This window comes from Tamandua tetradactyla, chromosome 8, assembly GCF_023851605.1.
Source record: "Tamandua tetradactyla isolate mTamTet1 chromosome 8, mTamTet1.pri, whole genome shotgun sequence".
In the NCBI taxonomy this organism is placed as follows: Eukaryota; Metazoa; Chordata; class Mammalia; order Pilosa; family Myrmecophagidae; genus Tamandua; species Tamandua tetradactyla.
This window is the reverse complement of record NC_135334.1, coordinates 60,417,852-60,431,279: the sequence shown is the minus strand read 5'-3', so window position 1 is coordinate 60,431,279 and position 13,428 is coordinate 60,417,852. Positions and strand designations below refer to the sequence as shown.

The 13,428-nt window shown below is 37.5% G+C and overlaps 1 protein-coding gene across 12 annotated transcripts in view; it reads right to left on the bottom strand.

The window, feature by feature from the left end:
* The window catches only part of DLG2 (discs large MAGUK scaffold protein 2), a 2,206,106-nt gene that overhangs the window by 628,694 nt on the left and 1,563,984 nt on the right, over positions 1-13,428 (bottom strand). For all 12 annotated transcript variants that reach the window (XR_013156681.1, XR_013156683.1, XR_013156682.1 and 9 more), the window contains one exon: positions 7,826-7,950. Coding sequence is in view for 9 of the 12 variants with exons in the window: in XM_077113416.1 (XP_076969531.1) it covers positions 7,826-7,950 (125 nt within the window). In the remaining 3 variants the exon portion in view is untranslated. The remainder of the gene's footprint in view (positions 1-7,825; positions 7,951-13,428) is intronic.

Sequence of the window (13,428 nt, the reverse complement as noted above, 5' to 3'; positions counted from 1 at the left end):
ACTTTCTGGCTATTATGAATAATGATGCATGAACATGTTTGTATGTTTTTGTGTGGATGTAGGTTTTCAATTCTCTTAGGTGTATCCCTAAGAGTAGAAATGCTAGTTGTACGATAGCTCTAATTTAACGTTTTGAGAAACTCTCAACGTTTTCCAAAGCAACTGCACCATTTTACATTCCCATCAGCAGTGTTTGAGGATTCAAATTTTCCCACATCCTTGCCAATACTTGTTATTGTCTGTCTTTTTTATTACAGCCTTCCTAGTGGGTGTGAAATGGTATCTCATTGTGGTTTTGATTTGCATTTCCCTAATGACTATTAGGCATATTTTTTATGTGTTTACTGACCATTTGCATATTTTCTTTGTAGAAATTCCTATTCAAATCTGTGATATGCTGATAAAAATAGCCCCCCAAAGCTGTATCTGTCTTATCCACAGAAATTCTGAATACATTAATGCGATTAAGTTAAGAATTTTGAGATGGGCAGATTATCCTGGATTTTCTGAGTAGGTCCAGTGTAACCACAGGGGTCATTATAAGAGGGAGACAGTAGAGTTAGAGCCATAGAGCAAGTATAACTACAGAAACAGTTTGGAATGCAGAATTTTGAAAATGGAGGAAAGGGCTAAGATTCAAGTAATGCAGACAGCTTATAGAAATTGAAAAAGGCAAGGAAGTCAATTCTATGCTAGAGCTTCAAAGAAAATACTGCCTTGCTGAAACCTTGACTTCAGTCCAGTGATCTCCAGAACTAAAAGATAACATTTTTGTGTTATTTTGTACCACTATGTTTGCGGTAATTTATTTATGTACGCAATAATCAGGAAACTAATGCAAAATATTTTTTCAGATTGTTAATTGGATTATTTGTATTTATTGCTGAAGTGTAAGTGTTCTCTGTATATTCTGGATACAATGTCTTTTCAGATATATGATTTGCAAATATTTTCTCCCATTCCATGGGTTAATTTTTCAGTTTCTTGACGGTTTCCCTGGAGGCACAAATGGCTTTTTGTTTTGTTTTGTTTTTTATTTTGATAATGTCTAATCTATGTCTGTGTTTTTTGTTGCTTTTCCTTTGGTGTCATCTTTAAGTAACAATTGTTTAATCCAAGTTCACAAAGATTTAATCCTGTATTTTTTCCCAAGAGTTTTACAGATTTAGCGCTTACATTTATATCTGTGATCCATTTTGAGTTCATTTTTCTATGTGGTATGAGATAGGGTTCCAACTTTATTCTTTTGCACGGGCATATCAAAATGCCCTCACACAATCTGCTGTAAAACAAGAGGACACTTTTACGACAAAGCAATTTCAGTTAACCCACAAGTGGATTTATTTTATAAGACAAATGTCAGTGGACCAAATTAGGAAAACTTCTGGAGATACCTTTCCAGCTCTGAAGATCCACTTATGGAGGCCTGATCTACCAGATGTGCAGCTATAATTTATTTTTTTTTTATTTATTTGCATGGGCAGGCACTGGGAATAGAATCTGGGTCTCTGGCATGGCAGCTGAGAACTCTGCCTGCTGAGCCACGATGGCCCACTGTATAACTTATTTTTCCCATTCATAATTTTCCTGTGTAGTACTGAATTGCTGTACTGAATTTCCTGTGTCATACTGAATCATTGCTGGTCACCGTGGAACACCCTTGCTAAGTAAGTTTCTTCTTATCCAAGCAGATCGCCAACACAATTAGAGACAACATTTTGGGTAGAGGAAATCAAAGGAAAAATGTCTGTTATACTTCCCCCTCCTTCTCTTTTCATTCAGGAGAGCAGAGATGGGAAGAAATAATCCTCGAGAATTATTCCACTGAGATCCCAACCATACTTCTGAGGAGGGTGCTCATACTACTCCTGCCCTGGATGATGAAGGTCTTAGGTTCAGGGCAACAGCTGGGCTTGGATACTGCTTCTGGCCGCACAACAATAATGAAAGAAAAGCTCACTTGACTTTGAAGACACTGAAAGTTTCTTTCTTTGAATGGAAAATTTAGCATAATCATACACAGCTGATGCAATAATCAGTTGGGGTAGAATGGAAATTAACAGGTTGGACTTGAGGACATGTGACGTTTTCATTTGGGAGCATCTGAACTCAGGAAATGTCAATGTGGACAGGGTGCTCGTAAGAATTTAGCAACCTCTTATACTGCTTTACTTATTGGAAATCTTTTATTTCCTTAATCCTAAAGGGAGTGTTGGGAGTAATTTTCAGACTGTGATGTTGAGAAGTTGCTCCCTTTATGCTTCTCATTTTCCCAGAAAAATTTTAAGTTTAGGTTTGGCCTCTCCATTTTCAAGTTATATGATGTTTTCACCATCTGATGGTTACCAACCTTTTCTCTTCTTTTTCTTCTCCTTTCCCCTTCTATGTCTCCGTTTCTTCCCCCTCCATTGCCCCATCTCTCTTTCTTCTCATTTTCTTGTTTTAAAATTACTAGTGATTTAATGGGCTTAAATTAGTGAAAAACAAAAGACTTCATTGTCAAATGACAGCCAACTGGCAGTTATGGTTTATACCCAGGGACTGAGTTTTTGAAAATCCTTATCTTTGACCTCTCACTTATAAGTCAAATCTCACTGTGATCAATATTACTCTTTGTTTGAAATTAAATTCTTTGTACACTATTTTGGATTTTATAAGAACAAAGCCAACCTCACCTGTAAACAGACACAGAGGTAAGGAATGAAGCAATGGACTTGAATAAAAGGAAACTTTTTCCCCTTCCTGTCTGGGAGTAGAATGATTGTGCTGAAGGGTTAGAAGATTAAATTGTGTCACTTGTCAAAAACTTGGCAAGCAGCCATCTTTTCTGCTTGCTACTACATGCTGCTTTTGTGCTGTGGATGGGCTTAATAAATGCACTGTTGTGTAAAATGTCATTGCTGTATCGTCAAATGGAGGATGTCATGTGATTGTTCTTCTCCAGGATGACATATCAATATTGGTCCCTAGCAATTCAGGGACTTCAAGCCACACAGAGGGCATTTTTTAAGGTTCAGAATAAGATTAGAACTAAAATCATTCTTCAAAGCATGAAAATATATCAATTTTGCTCTGAAAGAAGACCTAATGTTCCTTCTAAAATGTTCCTATTTTTTTCAGAAGACAAAATACAAATAGCATTTTTTAAAAAGCCAATATTACTGCTAATTAAAATAATGCAAAATGAAACAAAGTAAAGTAAAGCAAATTTACCATTGTTTACTTTGGAAAAGAGCCAAAAATTATATATGTGAAAGCACATGCCATGCTGACAGCATATTTAAAACAGGCCCTCTCTGACATTATTGGTAGAAGTGAAATCTAGTATAATCCTTCTTGAAAGAAATTCGGCAACACATATCAAAAGGCTTTAAAATGTTCATACTATTTGGTCCAGCTACCCCGCTAATAGAAACAGAGCCAATAATGTTTTCCAAAAGATTTCCAAGTTATATAAAATGCTGAGATATGAAAAATAATGAAATTCCTAATAATATTAATGGTTAAATATATTATTATATAGCAATTACAATATTTACAAAGGTTTTCTCAATGACATAGGGAAGGGTTTATGAAACAAGGTTAAATGATCTTCAATATAAGTATGATCTAAGTTTAATCTAAATAAAATTTAACAAAAAACACTGGAAAGAAATACACAAAAAAGGTTTAGAGTGATTGGTTCTGTGTAGTGTAAAAAATGAATGTTTTGTTGTGTCTTATTTTGCTTTTGTCTAGTTTTCTACATTTTATAATATTCTGCAGAGGATGAGTATCATTCATAAAAACACACACAGTATATTTGAAAAAAGGTTCCACCAGAAAAGGATTACTGCTCAGGGAAATTTGCCTAAGCCACTATGTGCTTTTCTTACCTTGCATCTTAACTCAACCTCATCTCACATTTTCCCTCACTTCAGCTCAGGCTCAAAGCTTTAGTCATCACATGTAGTAACTGATCTCAGCTATTCCCCATCTCTGGGCTCCCACTGCCTATGGAACTAGTTTCTTCCTATTTCTGACCTTGGTCCACCCTTGATTCTGAATTGTTTTTGCATCTTATCTGACTGTGTGAAAGTCCTAAGTGTAGCCTGATCAGTGTGGGAAAGGACAGAGAAGGCAAAAGGAAATGGAAGCAAAGGTAGAAGGGAAGCAAGGAAAGGGAAAAGAACACTAGAGAATAAAAGAATGAAAAGGAGGCAACTGAGAGGCAGAGAAAGGAAAGGAGATGGGTGAATAATGCTAAAATTTACTGAGTACCTACTATGTGCCTCGCATAGCTAGGACTTAGGTTGACTCACTGAATCCTCAGAACTGTGTGAAATAAGGAGTAGTGTCACCACGTGACAGAGGAGAAAACAGTCACTATGAGAGTTTGAGTAACTTGTCCAAGGTCAATTACACAGCAGGGCAGAGCCTTTATCTTTCTAGAGATCACCGTAACATGCTGCTTCCATGTCCTTAAGGACTAAATGGTGAGGAAAAAACTACTCCTCACAGCTTGGTGGTCCAGCCTCAGTGCTCCTGTCACACTGAAAAAAGACTTCTTAGATGGGCTATGTTGGGGCTTGACTATTATTGTCTCCTGACATTACCCTAGAATGCTAATGATTTGAGTCAGGACATTTGGATTCTAGTGAAAGCAGAGCCCTAGAAGATTTATGCAGCAGGATAAGTCACTCGTCTCATCTGTAAAACATAGGCCTTGGACTAAATAAACTGCAAAATACTGAAAATCTATACTCATGCCATGATACATATACTTTTCAACTGATTGCTATTCTTCGATTCTTAGAAGTCCTCAAGCCATTCAAGTACGTGGCAGGAAGCATTAAGGTGGGGAACAATCCCAGCGTTATTAGCAAGAATCTACAAAATGAAGTGGAACCTAATTAATCCAGCTAGGATTGCAGCACAGACTTCGGCAGGCTGCGCACTGCCCAGTTCTAGGAAGTGATATTCACAGACATGGTCACAGACCACGGCCCTGGCTCCAGGAAGCCGGAACAAAGACCTTTGGGTAGAAGTCAAAATAAAGGCAATTACGGCTCTGCAGAAAAATAACCACTGTGTTAATATTTAGAGTTGCTCTTTTATATTGAGGTTTTAGGCAGAGAACAGATGATGTAAAGGATGAGTGTCTAGAGAATGTGAAAGCAACCTTCAGGACTCTTTTTTTTAATGTGTTCAAAGCTAGCTGGGTGATATTCTTAAACTCTTTAAGTCTTAATTTCCTGAGCTCTTTAAGTCTATATTTCCTTCAATATAAGTATGATCTAAGTTTAATCTAAATAAAATTTAACAAAAAATACTGGAAAGAAATACACAAAAAAGTTTAGAGTGATTGGTTCTGTGTAGTGCAAAAAAATGAATGTTTTGCTGGGTCTTATTTTGCTTTTGTCTAGTTTTCTATATTTTATAATATTCTGCAGAGGATGAGTATTATTCATAAAAACACACACAGTATATTTGAAAAGGGGTTCCACCAGAAAAGGATTACTGCTCAGGGAAATTTGCTTAAGCCACTATGTGCTTTTCTTACCTTGCATCTTAACTCAACTTCATCTCACATTTTCCCTCACTTCAGCTCAGGCTCAGAGCTTCAGTCATCACATGTAGTAACTGATCTCAGCTATTCCCCATCTCTGAGCTCCCACTGCCTATGGAACTGGTTTCTTCCTATTTCTGACCTTGGTCCACCCTTGATTCTGAATTGTTTTTGCATCTTATCTGACTGTGTGAAAGTCCTAAGTGTAGCCTGATCAGTGTGGAAAGGACAGAGAAGGTGAAAGGAAATGGAAGCAGAGGTAGAAGGGAAGCAAGGAAAGGGAAAAGGCTATTTTAAACATGTAGGATATTATGTGTATGTGTATGGTGTGTGGTGTGTGATTATCTCTATATCTGTCTATCTTAGCACAATATCCAACACATGATAAATGTTCAACAAATATTAGCTATCATTATGATTATTCACTTTACAATAACTGAATGTCACTGCCAGCACAGTAGGACTTCTCTTGACTACTGTAAGTATGAGGTCGGCAGGTAAAGAATAGTAGCACTCTTAAGAGAACTACCTTTAATTCATTTTTTTTGGTCATGGGCAGGCAACGGGAATCGAACCCGGGTCTCAGGCATGGCAGGTGAGAACTCTGTCAGTGAGCTACTGTGGCCCACCCCCACTTTTGATTCTTAACTATTACTAAGAACCTAACATAAAATTTAATATATCCTCAAGCTTAAAGCCATAATTCGGCCAAGGAGTGGCAGTTCCCCTAACTCTAGGTAGAGAGTGGTATGAAATGATGATTATGGCCCGTTAATTTCTGCATTTTCCCCTAACAACCCAATTTCTAAATTTTGAAAATGGAGCTTCTCCAGGGTCCAATATTAGCAAACACAATCCCCACCAGGACTCAAATTACCCAGCACTATATCAAATCTCTCATTCTGCAGGATGAATATTTCCTTACTCAGAAATTAATTTAGTCAATTCAGCTTGGAATTTCTATTGTGAAAAAGCATGTTTCCTGTGGGAGTGGCAATTGTTTCTTTTCTTGTTGATAGGAGATGCAGAGGTACCTGAAAAACTTGATTAACCTCCGTAAACTGCAAAAAGATGCAGCTGTCAAAAATAATCACTGCATCAGAACAACTGGCTAGGGAACAAAAGTGTCTTTGGGGACTTCATAAAAAAATAGTAAACAAGCTTATTTAAGCTTGGTGACATAACAGGCCAAAGAAGGGCTATGAAGCTTACATTTTTGCCATGAAGGCCACATTACTCAATGTGCTCTATGAAAGCTGAGGTTTTTCTTACCTAGAACACTTTGCTTGTGCTGTCTCCTCCCCATTACTCTTATTTTTTCCTCTTTTATACTTTATTCATTTATTCTTTTAGAAATTTACTCTTTCAGTCAACAAAAAATTATTGGGCCATTTATATATATGTATATGAATACATGTCTATGTATTTATGTATACATACTCACACATATAAGACCTGAGGGGGTTTACAATCCAGCAGGGATGCTAAAATGACCTTGGGACAAGTTTTTCTCCTCCAGAGAAGTCTCTCCTCATTTTTCCCATCCACAAAGTATTTTAGCTGGCATTTTGATCTCTGACAGCATTTTATGTTATTCACTAATTGCCCTATGTGGGTAAAATTTTACTCTTCCAAATAATCTTTAGGTTCCTTAAAGAGAGGGGCCATGGCTCAAGCATCTATTGCATCACTGAACGTTATCTGGTTCCAATCTACCTATTTAACCATGTACTCTTCATCCAGGTCAGGTCAATTTCCTTCCTTTCTCTGGGATAACTTGCTCTTTCTCTCTCTGTATCTCCACTCAGATTTGTAGGGATAGTGAAAGCTTATTTATCCTTTAAGATTCACTCCTGTAGAAGGCCCTCACAAGAGGTTACTGAATTCATGAGTACATACAGTGTCTATAATATTGCATTATTTGCTAACACTAGTCATAGTATATTATTTCTATACTTAGCTGCTATTTGCTTATTAATTCACATTATTATTCTTTCCAACTAGATTGCAGGCCCCATCAGAACAGAACACATATCTGTATCCCTTCCTTACAGTGTTTTGACCAGTGATGAATGTCGAAGCTGTCAACAAACAAATTAAATACTAGTAGAAATTCAGTAAGTAATGAGATGTGCAGTCATTACAAAGCTTGCTTTGACAGCCTTCTCTTTTCAAGTACAGAACTTCTGTAGATTTGCTATTCTACAAAGGTACAAATGACACCACACTGAGGTGGCAGATTTATTTTTCAAATAATCCAGTGCCTCAGTTCCTTACCTGAGTCTGCCATCCTCTGCTGCAGCACCTCCTGGTATAATCTTCGTAATAAATATGCCAGGATCATCTCCAATGTGGGGATTATCTGTTCCTCCAGCAATACTGAATCCCAGGCCAGAATTCCCCTGTAGAAACAATAAGTAGATATTAAATGACGTGGCTGTCACCTAAAACCTAGGTCTCCTTGCACTGGTGTTATCGTCTTACTACTTAATTAAATCAGGTGATAAGAATCTTGTATGAAAAGCCATAAGTGTATTGTCAGAAGACACAGGGAAGGTCAATGAAGAAACTCAACCCAAGTTTGTCCTGAGTTGCAAGACTCATGGTGCCTTACGTTTTTGGCTTTAAAAAATGCTTCCTGGGTGGTGAGACGGTGGCTCAGGGGCAGAGTTTTCACCTGCCATGCGGGAGACCTAGGTTCAATTCCTGGTGCCTGCCCATGCAGGGAAAAATAATGCTTCCTTTATGCAACAATTAAAATGATCATTATGAAATAGGGGAAAAAACTTACAAATTGTACTTCATAAAACATAAAAGGCAGTTAGGGTTAGAATTTTTTAAAATTATACATTCACATGGAAAAGAAATGGAAGGAAACAAGTTACGTGAAAATATTTTATTTGTTAGAGCAGTAAAATTTAGATGTCTTCATTTTGTTTTTTTCTGCTATTGTTCTGGTATTTACCCATCAAATAAATATGTTCCTATGTAAAGGGAACTTTAACTTCTAGGGTCATATGTGAGATACTTTTCAACCAATAATAATTTGCAGAAGCTATAGACAAGGTATGAAATACTGGTGGAGCTGGTACACTGGGTTAACTTTATAGTCTTTTTTTAATATATATATATATATGTATAGTATAACATATATACAAAGCAAAGAAATAAAAAAGCAAAAATTTTCAAAGCACTCTTCAAAAAGTGGTTACAGGATAGATCCAGAGTTTGTCGTGGGCTGCCATACGATCCTCTCATATTTTTCCTTCTAGCTGCTCCAGAATATAGGAGGCTATTGGGCTTAAATACTTTTTTATCATCACAATCAACTTTTTTTCCGAATAATAACATATATACAAAAAAGCTATAAATTTCCAAGCACAGTACCACAATTAGTTGTAAAACGTATTTTAGACTTTGACATGGGTTACAATTTCAGAATTTTAGATTTTTACTTCTAGCTGCGCTAAAATACTGGAGACTAAAAGAGATATCAATTTAATGATTCAGTATTCATATTCATTTGTTAAGTTCTATCTTCTATGTATAATTCCACCATCACCTTTGATCTTTCCTTCCCTCTCATTGGGGTTGTTTGGGCTGTGGCAATTCTAAATTTTTGATATTGCAAGCGTGTGTCACTAATATGGGGTAGGGAGATGGAACTATTTGATGTTCTGGAGAGGCTGGGCTAGGTTTCAGGACTTGTCTGGATCAGGGACCCATCTGGAGGTTGTAGGTTTCTGGCAAGTTACTCTAGTGCCTGGAACCCTTGTGGAATCTTATAAATTGCTCTAGGTGTTCTTTAGGATTGGCTGGTTTGGTCCTGGTTGGGGGTTAGCAGGTTATGATAGGTAGCAAGGTCTCCCTGAAGCTTGCATAAAAGCAACCCCCAGAGTAGCTTTTCAACTCTATTTGAACTCTCTGCCACTGATACTTTATTAATTATACTTGTTTTCCCCTATTTGGTCAGGATGAAATTGTTGATCCCATGGTGCCAGGCCTGGACATCCAGTGACATAAATCCTTCTATAATTTGTATGTGAAGTACCATTAAATTCCTTCCCCACAAATTCAGTATCTCACTTAGCAAACCAAATATTTCTTATTTACATATATGTCTTTAATCACTTTCTCCATTGCTACATTGTGTTTCTAAAGTTGAATTCTCTTTTATTTTCCAATTTACATTATAATTTAATCATTAGCCATATAGCCAGGTAGTCTTTAAACTTTTATTTTAAACAGATAAATAATATTTCATTAAGGTCATATACCATCATTTATTTAACCAGTGCTCTGTCTTTGGACCTTTACTTTCTCTAAATTCTCTGACAATGAATAAAGCTTTCTCTATGTGAGATCACTAGATCAAGGTCTGCTCTTCAGAAGAAATAAATGAGGACTAAGAAGTAGGTATTTAATCCAGAGATGTTAATTAGGGAACTAAATTAGTCAGAAAAGTTCAATGTCAAGAAAAGATCAGTTGTAACATGACAGTTACACCACTGCAAATGTCAAGGTAATGTTTAGCAATTTTTATTGACTGAATTAATAAAACTGAATTCCAGAGAGTTGTTTTTACAATAGCACATTTCTGTTAAAAGGTTGAAATTAATAGTACATTCTCAGCAGCTGAAATCCCATGACCTTATACTTCTGACATCTTCTCTAATTGTTTGTTCTTTGAAAAATTCCAGTGTTCAATAAACAGAGATACTAATTCTTAGTTGTCACATAATAATGAATTTAGTTAATATTTATTAAACACCAACTCTGTGCCTAGCACTGTACTAAACCCTTGGGCTTCATCAGTGAATATGCCAGTTTATGAGGCATATAAGGGGGTAATATAGAGTACAGGAGAGGCTCACAGGAGAACCCAACATAGGGACTTTTCCTGAAGGTTAATAGCAATTGGTTACTTGAAAGCAAGTCAGGATGGGACTTGGAGAGGAGGAAAGAATGCTCTAGTCACAGGGAAAAACATATGTAAATTCCCTGAGGCGAAAAAAAGCATTCCAAGTCTAAGTCATAGACAATAAGGTTGACAAAGAAGGCAAGGAAAATTGGATGAGATGACTCTGAACTCTTGAGGTTTGCAAGAACATAGAATATACAAACCCATTTCAGGTTTAAGTATCTATTGACAACTGATGACTATATCATTATTGGTTGAGTATTATATAAGGGACTTACTATAAGCTAAGGATATAGGGATTGTTAAAACCCTGATGATTTCGGATTTTGTGTAAAACAGTAGAAAAAGCATTGATAGTTGGCAGCTGATGATTAGTACACAAGTCATTGCATGTGACCACTGAGGCAACTTTCAGGTGAGTTAAGAGGTAGTTTCCCTATGATCCAGAGGTTTTGAAGGTAAAGGATAGGGGATGGGTATTGTTTTAGTTTCTCTGCAGCTAAAACACATTCCATTTAATTGGTTGGCTTAAATGCTGGGAAGTAATTGTTCACAATTTTGAGGCCAGGAGAAGTTCAAAATCAAGGTATCAATAAGGCAATGCTCTTTCCCTGGTGACTATGGCATGCTGGTGTTGGCTGCTAGCAATCTTTGGTCCTTGGCTTTTCTGTCACATGGCAATGCACATGGTGGCATCTTCTTTCTCTTGGTTCCCTTGATTCCAGCTTCTGGCTGTTCTTAGTCGTTCCTCTTTCTGTGTCCAACTACTTTTTCTTATAAGGACTTCTGCTATATTGGATTAATGCCCATGCTCATTCAGTTTGGGCATATCTTAACTAATGACATCTTCAAAAGTCTTATTTACAAATGGGGTCACACCCACAGGACCAGAGGTTGGGAATTGAATATGCCTTTTTGGGGAGAACATTATTTCTTCATGTTGGGGAACAGATATCTTCAATATAATTGGGTTTGGCTCTAAGAACATCAATTAGAGTATATATTGGTCTTACTGTAGCTAGCATTTCAGGGATAACAATCTCTTGATTAGTGGAAATGGGGAAGAAGGAAAACAGAGATTGAGAGCTACCCAATTGCTTTCTTCTGACAATATCATTGCCAATACAAATTGTCACTATATAATTGACAATATCAGTGTCACTATAAACATCTTGGCGAAGATGTTTAAAACCTTGTAATCTGAGAAAGTATTCATGATCTATATATTATCTTTATCTCCTGCTATTTCTAGCTTCACACTCCAGACTGAAGTGAACTGTTTGCTCTTTCTTGCACAAACCACACTATAATCTCTTGGCATTTACTCAAGGTGTCTTCTCTACAGAAACTTTAGTACCAGAAACTCCCCCCTTGATTGGCCCAATTTTTATCATCTTCTAACACAGGGCTCAGATGTCACCTGTTCCAAGAACTCTTAAATGATTATACCAACTCCTCTCTAAGTAAGTCACTCCTCATTTTCATTTTTTAGATACCTATGATTACCTATGTCATGTAGTGTGTTTTTTGTAGCTCTCTATTAGATGGCAGGAACTGTATGGTATTTGCTTTCTGAGGGAGGGATGCCTTACCTGGCACACAGTATTTTACAATAAATATTTGATCCATAAATAAACTCACTGATAATGCCCACACTCTAAAGGGAAGGCTCTGAAAGAACTAGATAGAATCCAAGAATGTATTAAGGAATACCAAGAGAAAGCAGAAGCCATTTTTGATCTGTGTGGCAATAAGAATTAAAAAAATGGAAAGCACAAGTATTCAAATTATTACTCAGCTGAAGGATGAACTGTGAGACATCTGTCCAAATTGGGTATGGTCTGTTTTGGGAAAGAGGTAGAGGTCTTCACTCAAGGGGAAGCCCAGCTAGTGACTGTATATGAGGGACCCAAGCAACCATTGAGAGGTAAAATTGGATGACTTTTAAGGATTCTTTCAGAATTTTATCACATGATTTGTTGGCAAACTGGTCTTGCCAACAGAGTTAAAGGAATGCTTTAGGAACCTTCGGGGGGAAATAGATTGCTGTTGCATTAAAAAAAAATTCTGTGAACCAACAGATCTTTGAAGTAATAGCTTTCATGACAACCTAGCAACATTTCACCACAGTTTTTAGGACCGACTCCAATATGGAGAATATGCTAGCTCTGGCATTTCCTAATATACTTTCACCTATCCATCAAACCCACTCTGAGGAAAAGAATGAATGTGTCAGGGTATTCACAGTGGAGAGAGAACCCAAGGTGGAAACAGAGTGTAATTGGACCTGTGTTTCTGGTCCCAAGGATTTCTGAGGTCTTTTGTGTTTCATTTAAAACTAGTGTGTCAGCTGGGCTGGCCTAGTCACCATGGTTCTTCAGAACAGGCTCATCTGAATTCAGCTAAGCAAATGATGTAAAGTGCTTTCCAACCTCCTCTGACTGTTCTCTCCCAGCCTGGCTTTTCAGGCCTTTGCTACCAGCCAGCAGCATTTAGTGGGGAGAGGGACAGATAACAAGGAGCAGTGGAATTGCTACCTGCTGCTCTCCATGGCTGAATCACTAGAGTCCCCTGACAATCATCCCCGAGTCGGCCAGTTGCAGGGGAAGATCCCAATTTCTCTCTCTGTTCAGCTGCAGTTTCTCTCGGTGAACAGGCAGACCCCTGGTGACACCCTTGGATTCTGAAAATTCTGACTAATTAACCCAGTGCTAATCCTTGACCCAATCTATGGCAATTGCAAAGTGTCATGCAAGTGAGGGCAGCTCCTGTACAGAGTTCTGAGTAGGCTGCTGTGTCATTGCAATTGGACAGAATATATGACTGATGGGTGTGGCTGGCACAGACTATTCATTTCCTTGCTTCCCAGTTCTTCATATTTGGTGAAACATACCCCAGGACCACAAACCCACTGCCCAGCCAAATGGCACTTATTGTTTCTTGTACCACACATTTATCT